This window comes from Rhinoderma darwinii, chromosome 1 (assembly GCF_050947455.1).
Source record: "Rhinoderma darwinii isolate aRhiDar2 chromosome 1, aRhiDar2.hap1, whole genome shotgun sequence".
Taxonomy (NCBI): Eukaryota; Metazoa; Chordata; class Amphibia; order Anura; family Rhinodermatidae; genus Rhinoderma; species Rhinoderma darwinii.
In genome coordinates this window covers 407569021-407585790 of record NC_134687.1, presented here as the reverse complement: position 1 = coordinate 407585790, position 16770 = coordinate 407569021, and the positions used below count along the sequence as shown (strand labels likewise).

General features: G+C 40.8%; 1 protein-coding gene across 2 annotated transcripts in view; it reads left to right on the top strand.

The window, feature by feature from the left end:
* Positions 1-740: 740 nt before the first annotated feature.
* CDH24 (cadherin 24) overlaps positions 741-16770 on the top strand; it is a 102076-nt gene continuing 86046 nt past the window's right edge. Inside the window, exons 1-2 of one of the 2 annotated variants that reach the window (XM_075828934.1) lie at positions 741-1146; positions 5444-5816. In XM_075828934.1, the coding sequence (XP_075685049.1) occupies positions 5589-5816 (228 nt within the window). In that variant the 5' untranslated portion in view covers positions 741-1146; positions 5444-5588. The remainder of the gene's footprint in view (positions 1147-5443; positions 5817-16770) is intronic. The other variant, XM_075828933.1, reaches the window with a different exon arrangement.

Genomic DNA, 16770 nt, shown 5'->3' with positions numbered 1-16770 from the left:
CATCCCTGTTCCCCTCTACATCATGTACTGACATGCAATGCCAACATAATGTTTTATTTATTGTACTCTTTATTCAACTCACTAGCCCAATAGAATATGTATACTGGACATCTATCTTCAATCTGGCTCTAGCTATTTCCTTGTATACTGGAAATTGTGTATGTACCCCAGGGGCACAGAGTCACATCGCATCGAAAACCAGTCATGTCAGATGTCCAGTCACTAAACCCTGTAATCCATCACTGTACTGCTGTGTGCACAAGTATCTATCTATCTATCTATCTATCTATCTATCTATCTATCTATCTATCTATCTATCTAATATCTATCTATCTATCTATTTATCTATCTATCTATCTATCTATCTAATATCTATCTATCTATCTATCTATCTATCTATCTATCTATCTATCATCTATCTATCTCTGTAGTATCTATCTATCTATCTATCTATCTATCTATCTATCTATCTATCTATCTATCTATCTATCTATGTAATATCTATCTATCTATCTATCTATCTATCTATCTATCTATCTATCTATCTATCTATCTATCTATCTATCTATCTATCTATCTATCTATCTATCTATCTTATCTATCTATCTATCTTCTCCTCTATGTGCACGTCCTGCTGCTGTCTGCTTATCTCACTCCTTGTCCCTCTGCTTTCAGGCTGTCACTTTGTCTGTGTCTCTCTCTGTTCTTTGTGTCCTCTTGTATTAGAGGAAAGGAGAAAGAGGAAGAAAGAGGAGGAGAGATAGAAAGAAAGAAAGAGAGAGTGAGGAGAAGGAGGGGGAGTGCAGAGGATTTTATTTAGGGGGGAATGTCAACTCGTATTCTCAGCATCACTCGCTCTAAAACCAGGGCAGCATCTGCAAGAACCTGTGTGTGCCTGTCTCCCTATCTCTGCCCTCACACTGTCTGTGCCTCCTTATCACATGGCCTCTGCAGCAGCAGCAGCCTCTCGTAGATGTGGAGCTGTCTCTGCAGCAGTCTTCCCGGGCTCTCTCACATCTGCCTCACAGCTGGAGCGGTCTCTGTGGCGGGCTACGGTGTGAGCAGTCAGCGGTGTCTCTGCAGCGGTCTCTGTCACATCCCGACCTGTCTTTGGCGCGGTCTGTCTCACACGTCTGGAGTTATACGGTGCGTTCAAACTTCTGCCTGAGTGTGTGAGGATCATGTGCGTGCATGTATGTAGTCAGAGTCCGCCGGTGACTGCATGTATAGTGTGTGTGTGTGTGTGTGTGTGTGTGTGTGTGTGTGTGTGTGTGTGTGTGTGTGTGTGTGTGTGTGTGTGTGTGTGTGTGTGTGTGTGTGTGTGTGTGTGTGTGTGTGTGTGTGTGTGTGTGTGTGTGTGTGTGTGTGTGTGTATACATTACAGGGTCTATGGACTAAACAGCAGTGTATGGCACAGACACGGGCACAGGTGATGTACGCAGTGTGGGTGGGTGGGTGGTGTGGTATGGTAGTCATTCATGTGGGCATACATCATCCATAAACATTACACTTACATGGGACTACACGTATCATAGTATCCAGCTGTCTGCATGATCCCTCATACACAGTCACAGGAGGAGTTCACTCACTCGACGCCACAGGAGGCGATATAGAAAGTTCTATTTACTTGTAGTTAGACTTATATGGGAAGGGGCATATGGACCATACTTGGCATACACATGACGAAGCTTGGCATAGACATGACGTAGCTTGGCATAGACATGACGATTTTCACATGAGACCACAAATGATGAGAACAGCTCATCATTATTATTACATCTTTAGTACCAAAACTGTTCTATGAGATTTTCAAAAAACCCTTTAACGGCTTATATCACCAAAATGTACCCCTTACTGCACCTATAAGATGAAATCGGACTTATTGCCCTCAAATTGACACTCAATACTAGTAGAACCAAAGGACTATATGCAAAACCCATTCAGAAGTGATAAGAGGGTTCAATACATTCCCTGCAGCATATCCTGCCACCAACAAGTCTAAGGTGCGGGAAGACAACCAGCGCATCTGATTGGTTGAAGTGATAAGAGGGTTCAATACATTCCCGGCAGCATTTCCTGCCACTAACAAGTCTAAGGGGCGGGAAGACAACCAGCACTTCTGATTGGTTGCAGTGATAAAAGGGTTCAATACATTCCCTGCAGAGTTTCCTGTCACCAACAAGTCTAAGGCCTCATGCACACGACCGTAGCCCGACCGTAGCCGTGTGCACGCCCGTGATTTTCGTGTCGGCCGGCTGCGGACTGTCAGCGGACTGTCAGCCGCAAGCCGCCCGCACATGCACATGGCCGGGCCATTGTTTTCAATGAGCCCGGACCGCAACTCCGGACCATAATAGGACATGTCCGTACTTTCTGCGGTCCGGGTTCCCGGGCCGTGCACGGACCGCAAAAACTACGGTCGTGTGCACGGCCCCATAGAAAAGAATGGGTCCGCAATTCTCCCGTGGATTTGCGGGGGAATTGCGGACGCAAAAACACGGTCGTGTGCATGAGGCCTAAGTGATGGGAAGACAATCAGCGCTTCTGATTGGTTAAGAAGGCTAATTTAAAGGCCACATATTGGGAGTGCTACTCTCAACTCACCCGAATCCCAGCTGTTTGCTGTTAATTGGGTGCCCTCGAACATGTCATAGATGACCAGATGCCCCATTAGGAAAATTGAAAATCAATGGTTTTAATATTTTGATTGTTGTCAATCAGATTCATGAAATGATGCCATGTACCTGGCAGTCTGACAAGTCATGAGTGGCTGCAGTAAACATACAGGTCGTGGATTTTCACTACATGATCAAACACGTAACAATTCTTTACATTGTTACACTTAATTGTATCATTTATATGACACACTTATAAAAAATATATATCATTTATCTTTACTATAAATGAATGATGTACACAGCAGCTTTATAGACAGATGAACTGTAAAGAATGGAAATATTGTGAAAGAGGAGGGGCTTTAAGTGACGGTGACAACATATTGCGTGGCACATTTATTGCAAGGGGTTCAATTGGTAATGAACACAGACGTACGTGTAATTGTGGAGCAATTACAGGATTTATGTGGAGCAATCGGAGAGTTAAAGGCTGGATTGTGGAGCCGTATAATAAGTAATGGAAGAGTCACAGCGAAACGGCTTGAACCAATATAATGCATTGTAAAAAGAGAGATAAAAGGAGGTGCTGTCAGGAGAGATGTCATTGAACAATGGGATCATATGTAGCAAATGGTTTAATGGTTCATTAAGGGGAGCACTCTGAAGAGTTATAGGGACTATAAATGGGGTCTTATAAGGAGTTTTTGGGAGCAGTCAGACAGGTAAAGGGATTGGCTACGGGATGATCAATGCTTCAATTAGACGATCACATAGCACATTCTGTACACACTTCTGGCAGACAATCCACATGACATGTATATTTAAGAGTTTAATTTGTCTGATGCACAGATGCACACCCAGGAAAAATCGTATTTTATATGTGGAAGTTAATACCCAGCAGTCACCATCCTAGAATAATCCACTAAACCCTACAGGGAAAAGAGACATGAATTTTACAAGCAGTTGGAACAGAGATAGCGGGAGGGTGGCATTAAAAAAAACAGTGGTGTGGGGGGGGGGGGGGACTCAGACAGAAGGACAATGAAATATCTGAGTTTAGAGAAGGGAGACTGGATATCTCTTAACTGATATCCACATCCATGGTATGTGACTACATAAAACGCCACATAATACTATGATGGCCACTGTGACTTGTTTAAATTCTGGTCACCTGCTCAAGTCCCCTATGAGGGACTGCAGGAGATGTGTAGCCATCGCTGAGACGTGTCACCAGATGGTCATGTGTGTCCCTTAGAGCCACAGAACTTCTGCAGTGGCACAAATTGTGTCCAGGCAAGCTGCTGTCGTCCGGAAACCATTTCTGTCCCCTCGCCCTTAATGTCCCCTCCTCATGATGATCTCTTTGTTTTTCTCTCCTTTTTCCCCGTTTTTGTTTTGTTCTTCTTTACTGGTATCTTTATCTATCCCTCTTTCTCCCCCTCCTTTTCCTCTCTCGGTCTCTCCTTATGATTTCTTATCCTCTTCTTATTGCAGTAAAGCGTAAAGTGTTGAACATGACGGGCATACAAAGAGACAGAGGAAGAGGGGAGAAGCGAGGGGAGAAGGGGAAGGAGAAGTGGAGAGGAGAGACAGATGGTACAATTTGTACGCAGCAATCTCCTAGCAGGGGAAATAAGTTCTACATAAGGGGGAGCGCAATGGGGAGAGGATACAGAGGAGCAGAGGAAATCATATGAGACAGATATAGTCAGAAATAAGACCAAAACAAAACCTCCTATGGTCTGAGGGAAAAGCAGAGGTAGAAAAGAACAGTCAGAACCTTCTCACTTGAAATATCAGGCCTGCAGGGAGACGGGAGGTGGAAGAGGCGATGGTGAGAGGAAGAAGCGAGAGATGCGCACAGAAACAATAGCGGCAGTGCAGCACTCAATGAATCTACTCACATGAGTTCCCTTTGGTTTTTTTTATATTTGCCAGAGTTTTCTGCATTGCACAGTTTTACCACCTAAAATAACATTGCCGGTAAATATGAGTATAGGTGACCTTTTCTGTCAGCTTGTCAATTAGAAAGGTCATAAAAATAGGAGAAGTTTGGGTCTGACCCTGCCCCCTTTCCCCTGTTACCCAGAACAAGATGATGAAAGTGCTGATTCTCAACATAATCTGGCTATTTTTTGTCAGTCCCAATGATTTTTCTGGAGAGTGGCACCTTTTTTTCTAGCTGAGAATCGGGACTTTGTTCTTGGTGACGGTGCGGGTCCCACAAATTCGACAGTCACCCATTGTACTCTTATGACCTATCTAAAACAACCCCTTTACACATTTGTTCAGTTAAAAAGTGATATATCCCCCAATCCCATGACTCTGCATAGCTAGGCAGGTTTGCTATTCAGGACTCTAGGAAGTGGGTTGACAAAACTCTAGGAGTTGTAATGGCGGCCATATTAGATGTCATCCTAGAAATAGAGATACATAAGAAATGGATGAATAGGATTTGTTAACAACTTGGCAGAAGAAAACAACGCAAAGACTTTAGTTAGTGGTTACCATTTCTATTTTACAGAGAAACGCACAATGTAAATAAATGCATCAACAAGATGCCAACCCAAGATGCCCACTTTACGGCTCACTGAACCTGAATTCCAATGCTGATTTGCTGCTAGCATTTGACAGACAGGGTTCCCCTCACACACATCACTTATCTAGAGAATACAGTGTGCACTCAGCTTCCATGACAAAATCTAGCAGGTGAACATGGGTTAGGTCACGTAGTAACACAGCACAGTAAAACTATTTATAGCATTTACATATTAGATTGACATTGTAATCCAATTTATTTTTCTTTCCTTCTCATTTATTTTTGCCAGTTTCAAGCCTCATGGTTTAAGTTACAACCCAAACTAAAAGGACTTCACCACATGGAAGACTCTGACATACAGCATAGAAGTCGCAGTCTGTTGTGACCATTGCCCCTTGGCCCCATTGTGTTATTGCGGGGTCTCCATCCTCCCAATGCCTGCCCTCCAATTGTGTCCTCTACTTTCCTTACTACTTTTGGGCTGTTCCTCCACTGTTCCTGTCATGGAGGGATCTTCTCCAGGGCTAAGTGGAGATATTGGATCCCCATCTTCGCCTCCTCAGGGTCCTGGTCCTCCACTCCGATCTAAACGTAGCTGGGTCTGGAACCAGTTCTTTGTGATAGAAGAATATATGGGACCAGAGCCTGTCCTGATCGGAAGGGTGAGTAAGTTTATTTCCAAAAACAATATGCGCCAAAATGTTGGTATGAAATGAAATAAATTTGATGTTTGGGTAATAGCTGTTGCTGTAAATTTACAGACTCTGGAGTATCCCATAAATGAGAAGAAATGCTTCATTTGTCATAGTGGTCACAACACAGACCAGGCTTTCAGGAATGTCATTTATTCATTTTGCTTTGCCTTCCTCTGGATAAACAGTCAGACCTTTGGAAGGCTGAACTTGATGGACATGTGTCTTTTTTTCAACCTCTGTAAGGGTATGTTTACACAGCCTATTTTCAGACGTTTTTCGGGCCGTAAACGTCCCAAAACACATCTGAAAAATTGGAAGCAGAACGACTACAAACATGTACCCATTGATTTCAATGGGAAATACGGCGTTCTGTCCTGAATGGGCACTATTTTACGCCTCATTTTCAAATAACGAGGCGTAAAAAGACGCCCCCTAAATAAAAGAGGTGCATGTCACTTCTTGAGCCGTTTTTGGAGCCGTTTTTCATTGACTCAATAGAAAAACAGCTCCAAAAACGGCCGTAAAAAATGCTAGTTGCTTAAAAAACGTCTGAAAATCAGAGGCTGTTTTCCCTTGAAATCAGCTCCGTATTTTCAGCCGTATTTTGTTAAGCGTGTGAACATAGCCTAACAAGCTTTTGCATTGGCAGCTCTTTACCAGCAATAGATACATTGTAGAAAAGGATTAAAACTAAGGAACATTACTGACCAGAGAGTCCCATTTCACATCACATCCACAGGAAATAAGCATGAAACCTTTGTTTAGCCATCGTCAACAAAAAGTAATTGGCCTAACAGAATTGGGGTCCTATAGAGCAGTGTGTAAAGACAAGTACCCCCTACCCAAATAAAGTACATCAAAGTAACCCCAGGACTATCATCATACACTGTCCTGTGCCTATTTAAGCACAGCTTGAGGATAGTGTGAGTACCCCCAAGAAACATGGCATGTAACCCTTGAAGTACACATACCACAGATTGAGAACCAAGGCTAGCGGTAGTGTTTTCCATGGATGTTTGCTTTCATTTTGTAATCTTCACTTGGCGCATGAGAACAGGAATCTGACTATTCGCCATGGGTAACAACATTATCTTTATTTCTACTTGGTAATATATATGGTCACACTTCCTTCCCATCACATTCCATTATACTGGATACAAAAGAAAAAAATTCTGTGAAGAATGATCATTTCCAAAATGGCTGGAGGCAGCTACACATGACAGCCACCTGAGGTAAATCACGGAGAGATAGCTATAGCCACCAATAAAAAGCACTAATATAATACTGTTGCCCAATTGGCAAGTTAGTAACAGCATTGGAGCGGTATATGATATAAAGCTATCTCATGACAATTATTAGCATTCATAAGTAATATTGGTTCATGCATGTAATTCATCAGAAAGTGTATCTTTACAAATGGAATTTCATTACTTCCTTCTGAAAAATAAAGCTGCCGAAAAGCATATGATAAGCGACGGTCGCCGGAAATTGTTCCACTGGCAATTATTACCATCGACAGCCACCAATTAATATGCATATTCAGCTAGGCTAAAAGTGCATATTAATATCTATGACGTGGGTGGGGGAACGGCTGACTGCTCTGGAGATGCTTAAAACAAAAGAATCAGCTGAAAAAAAATCAAACATGGCTGATTCATTTCACTTTGTCTTCCGCCGACAACAGCCTCTATACACGAAGATCACTAGGAAATTCAGTCATTTACATAGACGGCTTTAAGCTGGCCATACACATCAGATATTTGTCGGCAGATACTCCTGATTTCAGTGGGATCCGCCTACAATCTATTGTGCGTGGGGGCAGTCCTATCCATGTGACTAGATTGTGCGCCGCTCAGATTGTTTTATAAAAACGTTACGTGATCTTTATTTGACAGTTATAAAGCACGTTATTATAAGCAAAATAGTCAGCCATGGGTATAGCTTCATGTGCACACAACAGTAATGCCACAGCTGGATCCAATCTTGTAAACAAATACTGGGTTTTGTATATTTTTTAGATTTGGAACAGTAATACAGGGTCAGTTTTGTCATTGGCGTGTCAGTTATAAAAAAAAGAGGGTCCTGGAAAATGCTATAGATAAGGTTGTGTTCAAATATGCGTTGTGGCTTCCATCTATACCGGAAGGCACAACGCTGTGATGGATCCCATAGACTTATAATGGGGTCTGTGGGGTTCCGCCGAGGTGTCCATGATTTTGAAGGAAAAAATAGCTCTGACGTTTGATATGCCAGTATTAATTTAAAATAAGTGTAAAAATATGCATCTAATTTATTAGGAGGCGCACGCCTCTAAATAAATGGATGCGCTTCTCTGGCCAACCATGCGCTAGAAAATCAAATTTACGCTAGCCAGGAACTGACATAGTTTTTCACTATACTTTATTGCAGTGTTCTTGCGTAAATAATAGTAATTTTATTTTTGGGCTGTGGTGGCACCTCTCCCGCAAAGCCCCACACATTTTTCTTTCAACTAAAAAGAAGTCGCATAATTTCTATAAAGGAGGTTGCTACGCAAATTGTGAGGGCGCGTTCAGACGTAGCAGATTTGTTGCGGAATCTGCATCAGATTTTCTTTCCTTTGGTCTCTAGCTTTTGCAGAAAAGAACTTTGCAGAAACTAGCTTGGGGTGAGGAGTCTGTTACGGTTTAAGCAGCAGATTTTCACTGCGGATTTCAGCCTTTGCCATGCAAAGGCTGAAGTCTACGGCAAGTCCACTCTGAAATCCGCCACGTCTGGACGATTCCTCAAATATGGTCATTTTTCGACGAATTTGCAGCAGAATCTGCAGCCTGAAATTTCCGCCATCTGTGAACGTGCCCTAAAGCTGGGTTCACACGTTGCAGCCACAGTTTATGCCATTAATCGTCTGAAAATCAGCGTGGTTTTCAAATTGATTGCGAATGACTGCGCGGTTTTGCATGTAAACAGCAGTTTTACCCACAAATCCACACGGCCAATAACAATCAATTTAAAAACTGTGACGATTTGCGGCAAAATCACATGTTTGAACCAAGCCTAATACATATTTACTAATGTTTAACGGATCTTTGTAGTCTTTCCACTGCTTTGTATTGCAGCACACAGTGGACAGCTTTTACATGTATGTGACTGAGATTTTGTATTTTGAAATTGCACCTTTATGTTTGTTTGTTTTTTACTCTTTTCATGTGCCTTTGTGGCACTTTTGCCCGTTGATTTTGGAAAACAACAATCTCGTGTTTTACATACAGTACAACAAAGTATTTCAAGGACCTGCTTCTTAAAAAAAAATACAAAATCGCAGTTGATGATTGCAGCAAAACGGCATGTATTAACTGGTATTTTTACACTATCTTTTTCTCTGCAGTGAAATGTGAACATGGTCCTAATCCTTCTACTAGTATTGATAAATCTGCCCCACTGACTACATACAGTGTAGGGATTAGACTGATGTTGAAGTATATAAATAAAGCATAGATGCCTTGGTCATGTTAAATACGTGATAGGAATGTCATGTATATACTTACTTTATTATGGTTTCATATACAGCGATGCTTTGATCCTGGACATCTGTGTCTATGATTTTACATGCGGCGGCACTGTCCACCTGGACCTGTGTACACAACAGTAACCATAAGATGTTACAAGATAATGCTGGTTTTCTTCTTTTTAGCATTACTTTATAATTACAAACTATTTCAATCTCTTCTTTTAAAGGGCTATTGTACTTTAAAAAAATATATATCTCAGTAGATAAATATTATAACGTTAATTTGTTTTCCTCACTGAACTGCTAACTGCTACAGTAATGCAAATATGTTTGCTCTGTGGTTGTCATGGTAGCATCAACAGACTTTTCTTTATGGACATCCTGTCATGTGATTGGTACTCTTGTGAAAGTCCATGTAGAGTTGTTGATGACACCATGGCAACCCCAGAGCAAGCAGTAGTGAGGAGAGGAGAAAAAAAAATTAATTAAAAGAAAAAAAAAAAGTTACAAATATTAAGCTACCATACAATACCCATTAAAATTGAACTGAAACATTTATGGATTATCCACTGAATATGCCATGAATGTCTGACAGATGCGGGTCTGGGACCTACATCTAGCAGACATTTATGGAATATCCCTTGCATATGCCATCAATATTTCGCTTGGGAATACCCCTTTAACTGTATTCAAACCCCACACAATAACCAGGATTATAATCTATCTGAGAGAGGGCCTGATTGTAAGCCTGACATCAATTTATCGGATCCACAGATACAGACAAGTAACAACACGAGGTCCAGCTTTGTCTGATAACTGGGAGATTTTTTTTCCTCCACTGTAGGAATTTGGGGAAGTGGACAGATTCTCTTTACATTTTCTTAGTTTAACTGCCTTTCTTATACAAGGTCTTGAATGGTGTCATTGGCACCCCCAAAATGTTTTGCTTATGCATTGAGCAGTCCAGAGCACAGTGGAGTTCCTATTCCACACCTCATGTGCCGGATTTTTGTGGTTGGGGCACAATGAAATTTTAGCTCTATTTGTCATGCACCGTTTTTTAGCCAATCGCAGGATCAGGAGAGGCAGAGCTCTTGTATAGCCAATGTGCATAGAAGGTGGCAGTGAGTCACTTTTTACAATAAATTGAAGAAGAAAAGGAGGTAACTACTTGAATTCGAAAGAGACCCTGTCATTTATGTTACTTTTCTATGGGAGGAAAATGTGACAGATCATTTTTGTAATTGCTTGAATGATGATGAGAACTTCCAATGAGGCCACTTTTAATATTACTCCTTTTTAATTCTGAATACCGAGGTTTCATAGTAACGTAGCAGTGACAATTCTATTAAAACAGGAACTGAAAATAGTAATTAGTATCGGTTGGCGACCATGCTTGATATACCGCTCCAATAAGAGATTTTTTTTCATATCATCTAGCCCTCCATATTGGTATGCATGGAAGAGGCTACGGATATTGCACATCATCAGCATTTTTATAAGGCCCCCAGGTGCAAAGAACAGCTAAACTGAATCGCTAAAGTGTAATCAGCCCATAGAGAGTTGTCCTTTACCAGGAGAATACCTCGCAGTACAATGTACTGACTAATCTCAGAGTAGTATATTCCCTTCTGACAAACTTGTCTGACCTATATATGCATGACTTTTCTTTTCTCTCAGTAGCTGTCAGCTGTGATTGCTACTTGCAATAAAATCAATATGCATTCTCACTGAGGTAAATAAAGATGTTTTCTTCTTTGTCCGGGACCTCCAGGTTTACTAAGTCCCAAAGGCATTTTTCCTATGGCTACATATGCATAACCCATATTAATTTGCATATAGGCAATAAATATACCCCAACCTTTTATAGCTCAAAAAGCACATTAAAATATAACAGGTGGTGATATAACAGGTGGTTTTTCCTTAGTTAACTTTTAAGATGTGTCAATCCAAGTGGTGGGACCTGCACTGATCTGGAGAAAGAGTGCAACCTGAGCCAAAGGTTCAGTAAAGTGTAGTATATACACTATATGGACTGCTGTATTGGGACACCTACACATTACACTACAGGAGCTTTTATGACATCCCATTCTAAATCCATAGGTATTAATATGGAGTTGGTCCCCCTTTGCAGCTAAAAAAATTACAAGATTTTGCAGTTTTTCTGTGGGAATTTTTGCCCATTCATCCACTGGTGTTGAACAATATTCAGCAAAAATTTGAACCATACACGGCGCTGCAACACATAAAACCAAAGGACAGTAGGTAAAGTAAGGAATATTCAATGATAATAGGGCTACGAGTTTCAACGCTGGACTAGCATCTTCCTCAGGCCATGCATAAAACAAACAATGATGTTCCGTAAATACTGTGAGAATATTTGAAAAAGAACCGCCAAAGCACAGAGGTCAGGGAGCAGCCATGACGTCATTACAAAATAAATACACTAAAACTAGCTCTCCAATTATCACATTAGTAGCAAGTAACATGAACATAGTATGTAAATAAGTCCACAACAAATGAATACAATATAAATAAATAAAACATCAGAGGAATAAATGACAAGCGCTAGAAGGGATAATGATACATTACAGACTACACAGCGCTACTAGAGCGCAACTTGAGTAGTTATACAATCTCCAAAAGCAGTAATGTTTGTTGTGCTAAAAGTAACACATTACTCAAAACTCAGGATAAAGGGGACTGAAGAAGGAAAGCGACAAACCTCCGCCGGCTGCACAAATACACAGGCGACGGCACAAGAATTATCACAATAGCATGCGTTGTTGGCATAAAAACGAGGGTAAGAGATACTCTTTAACCCCTTGAGGACCAAGCTCATTTTGGCCTTCAGGACCAGACCCATTTTTTAAAATGTGTCACTTTATGTGGTAATGACTTGGGAATGCTTTTACCTATCAAAGCGATTCTGAGATTCTTTTCTCATGACTTATTGTACTTTATGATAGTTGAAAAATTTGGTCGATAAATTCAATATTTATTAGTGAAAAACACCAAAATTTAGTGAAAAATTGCAAAAATTAGCATTTTTCTAAATTTAAATGTATGTGCTTGTAAGACAAGCAGTTATACCACACAAAATTGTTGCTAATTAACATCCCCCATATATCTACTTTAGATTGGCATCGTTTTTTGAACATCCTTTTATTTGTCTAGGATATCACAAGGCTTAGAACTTTAGCAGCAATTTCTCACATTTTCAAGAAAATGTCAAAAGGCTATTTTTACAGGGGCCAGTTCAGTTGTGAAGTGGCTTTGAGGGCCTTATATATTAGTAACCACCAATAAGTCACCCCATTTTAATAACTTCACCCCTCAAAGTATTCAAAACAGCATTTAGAAAGTTTCTTAACCCTTTAGACATTTCACAGGAATTAAAGCAACGTAGAGGTGAAATTTTCAAATTAAATTTTTTTTTGCAGAAATTCATTTTTAATCTTTTTTTTGTAACACAGAAGGTTTTACCAGAGAATTGCAACTTATTGCCCATATTCCGCAGTTTTTAGAAATATCCCACATTTGGCTCTAGTGCGCTAATGGACTGAAGCACCGGCCTCAGAAGCAAAGGAGCACCTAGTGGATCTTGGGCCTCCTTTTTATTAGAAAAACCATGTCAGATTTGAAGGGCTCTTGCGGTGCCAAAACAGGGGAAATCCCCCAAAAGTGACCCCATTTGGGAAACTACACCCCTTGAGGAAATTATCTAGGGGTATAGTGAGCATTTTGACCCCGCAGGTTTTTTGCAGAAATTATTGAAAGTGGGCCGTGAAAATGAAAATCTACATTCTTTCAAAGATAATGTAGGTTTAGCTAATTTTTTCTAATTTCCACAAGGTCGAAAGGAGAAAAAGCACTGCAACATTTGTAAAGCAATTTCTCCTGAGTAAAACAATACCCCACATGTGGTCATAAATGGCTGTTTGGACACACGGCAGAGCTTAGAAGGGAAAGAGCGCTATTTGGCTTTTGGAGCTCAAATTTAGCAGGAATTGTTTGCGGAGGCCAGGTCACATTTGCAAAGCCCCTAAGGGACCAAAACAGTGAAAACGCCAAAAAAGTGACTCCATTGAGAAAACTACACCCCTTGAGGAATCCATCTAGGGGTGTAGTGAGCATTTTGACCCCACAGGTGTTTCATAAATTTTATTAGAATTGGGCAGTGAAAATAAAAGAAAAACTTTTTCTTCAATAAGACGTAGCTTTAGCTCACAGTTTTTCATTTTCTCAACAAATAAAGGAAAAAAGAACCCCCAACACTTGTAAAGCAATTTCTCCCGAGTATGGCAATACCCCACACGTGGTCATAAACTGCTGTTTGGGCACACGGCAGGACTCAGAAGGGAAGGAGCGCCATTTGCTTTTGGAGTACAGATTTTGCTGCATTTGGTTTCTGGTCGCTATGTCGCATTTGCAAAGTCCCTGTGGGACAAAAACAGTGGATCCCCCCCCAGAAGTGACCCCATTTTGGAAACAACACCCCTCAAGGTATTCACCTAGGGGTGTAGTGAGCATGTTAACCCCGCAGGTGTTTTGTAGAAATTAGTGTGCACACGATGTTGGAGAGTGAAAATGGGATTTTTTCCATAGATATGCCAGTATGTGGTGCCCAGCTTGTGCCACCATAACTAGACAGCTCTCTAATTATTATGCTGTGTTTCCCTGTTTTAGAATCACCCTACATGTGACCCTAATCTTTTGCCTGGACATTCGACCAGGCTCAGGAGTGAAAGAGTACCATGTAAAATTGAGGCCTAATTTGGCGACATATAAAGTATTGGTTCACAATTGCAGAGGCTCTGATGTGAAATAATAAAAGAAACCCCTGACAAGTGACCCCATTTTGGAAACTACACCCCTCAAGGCATTTATTAAGGGGTGTAGTGAGCATTTTCACCCCAAGTGTCTTTTCCATAAATGATTGCGCTGCGGAAGGTGCAAATTATTTTTTTGCCCTAGATAAAAAAACAATAAAATGATCCATAGATGTGTGTTACGCTGTGATCGATCCTTTCTGCACAGGCCAGTGTCGCACTGATAAATGGCGTCCTTTCTTATCCCCCTTTTGGTCCACACTCCGCACCTTTGTAGTTTGGGAAATTTTGCCGGGAAAGTGTTGTCCTGGTATAATACGGGCGCCCTAGCTTCCAGCAGATATGTTTGGGTCCTCCCCTTCCTGGTTCCCTAATTTTAGTACCTTGATACATCGCCTTTTGAAACCAAAGAAATGTTCCCCTCAGACTGCAAAACTGGATATTTTTCTATCCTGAATTATTGGAGCCTTAACTTATTTTATTTTTTCATAGACGTATTAGTATGAGGGCTGTTTTTTTGCGGGACAAGCTGTAGTTTTTATTGGTACCATTTTGGGGTACATGCGACTTTTTGTTCACTTTTATCCTTTTTTTGGGAGGCAAGGTGACAAAAAAACAGCAATTCTGGCATAGTTTTTTAGTTTTTTTTATACAGCGTTCACCATGCGTTATAAACTACATGTTACCTTAATTCTGCGGGCCAATACGTTTCCGGTGATACCTAATTTATAGCACTTTTTTATGTTTTACAACTTTTTGCACAATAAAATTACTTTTGTAAAGAGAATGTATTTTTTCTGTCGCCATGTTGTGAGAACCATAACTTTTTAATTTTTTCGTCGATGGAGCTGTATGAGGGCTTGTTTTTTGCAAGACGAGTTATAGATTTTAAAGGCACCATTTTTGGATGCATGCGACTTTTTGATCACTTTTTATTTACATTTTTGGAAGACAAAGTGACCAAAAAACAGCAATTATGGCAGTATTTTTTAGTTGTTTTTTTACGGCGTTCACTGCACAGGATAAATACCATAAAATTTTTATAATTTAGGTAGTTACGGTCTCAGCGATACCAAATATATATGGTTTATAATTTTTTTCAATAATAAATGACTTGATGAGCGAAAAAGTGGGAGATTGTGTTTTATTTTATTACTTGAAACTTTTATTGTATTTTTACTTTTATTTTTACACTTTTTTTTACACTTTTCTTTAGTCCCACTAGGGGACTTGAAGGTCCAACTGTTTGTTTTATGTTCTAATACATTACACTACATAGGTAGTGCAATGTATTGGAACTGTCAGTTGTTCACTGACAGCAAGCCGACATGGAATACGGCACATACAGTCCCATAGTGAATGCGAACGGGGCCCGTTCTATCCACTATGCTGTACGCCGTCTGTGTGGGAACGGCGCATGCGCCGCTCCCACACAGTCCAAATTGAAGGTCTTCGGCCGAGCGACATCCGGCGCCATTTTCTTGTGGACCGGAAGCCGCGGCCGGACAGTAAGATTACTACTTCCGGTCGCGGCTTCTGGACTTGTGCACTTGGAGCGGAGGGTTCAGACTGAGGCGACGGACCGGAGGGAGCTGCGGCGGCAGGATCAGCTAAGTTAGGTCTGTGTATGTACGTGTTTTACTGTGTGTTTACTACTGTATGTAAACTTACTACACTGTGTGTTAGCTCAAAAAATGGCGACACACAGTGTAGGAGGTTTGACCGTTCAATCCCCTCGTTTCTCCCGGCACTAGCCAGGATAAAGGAGGGGGGATTCTGAGAGCTCACTAGAGCGAGTGAGTTTTCTCAAATTTTGCAGCATAATGCAATGTGGTTGCTTTACCACATGCCAATGCTGCAATTTTGGGAATTGCTCCATCTAGTGACCAGCACTGGGAAATGGAAATGTTATAAATTAGAATCTAATTTATAATATTTCCTGAATCGTGAAAAAATGAAAAAAATTAGAACAATGTTTAATCACCTATACACTAACTGTTTAACTAAAAAAAAAATGTTTAATGAAGCTGCCAATTGAGGACCTCAAACTAGAGACTCTAATGTACTTGTCTTGTTGCTCAGTTGTGCAGCGGGGCCTCCCACTTCTCTTTCTACTCTGGTTAGAGCCTGTTTGTGCTGTCCTCTGAAGGGAGTAGTACACACCGTTGTAGGAAATCTTCAGTTTCTTGGCAATTTCTCGCATGGAATAGCCTTCATTTCTAAGAACAAGAATAGACTGTCGAGTTTCACATGAAAGCTCTCTTTTTCTAGCCATTTTGAGAGTTTCATCGAACCCACAAATGTAATGCTCCAGATTCTCAACTAGCTGAAAGGAAGGTCAGTTTTATAGCTCCTCTAAACAGCAAAACTGTTTACAGCGGTGCTAACATAATTGCACAAGGGTTTTCATGTGTTTTCTAATCATCCATTAGCCTTCTAACACAGTTAGCAAACACAATGTACCATTAGAACACCGGAGTGATGGTTGCTGGAAATGGGCCTCTATACACCTATGTAGATATTGCATTAAAAACCAGACGTTTGCATCTAAAATAGTCATTTAGCACATCAACAATGTATGGAGTGTATTTCTGATTAA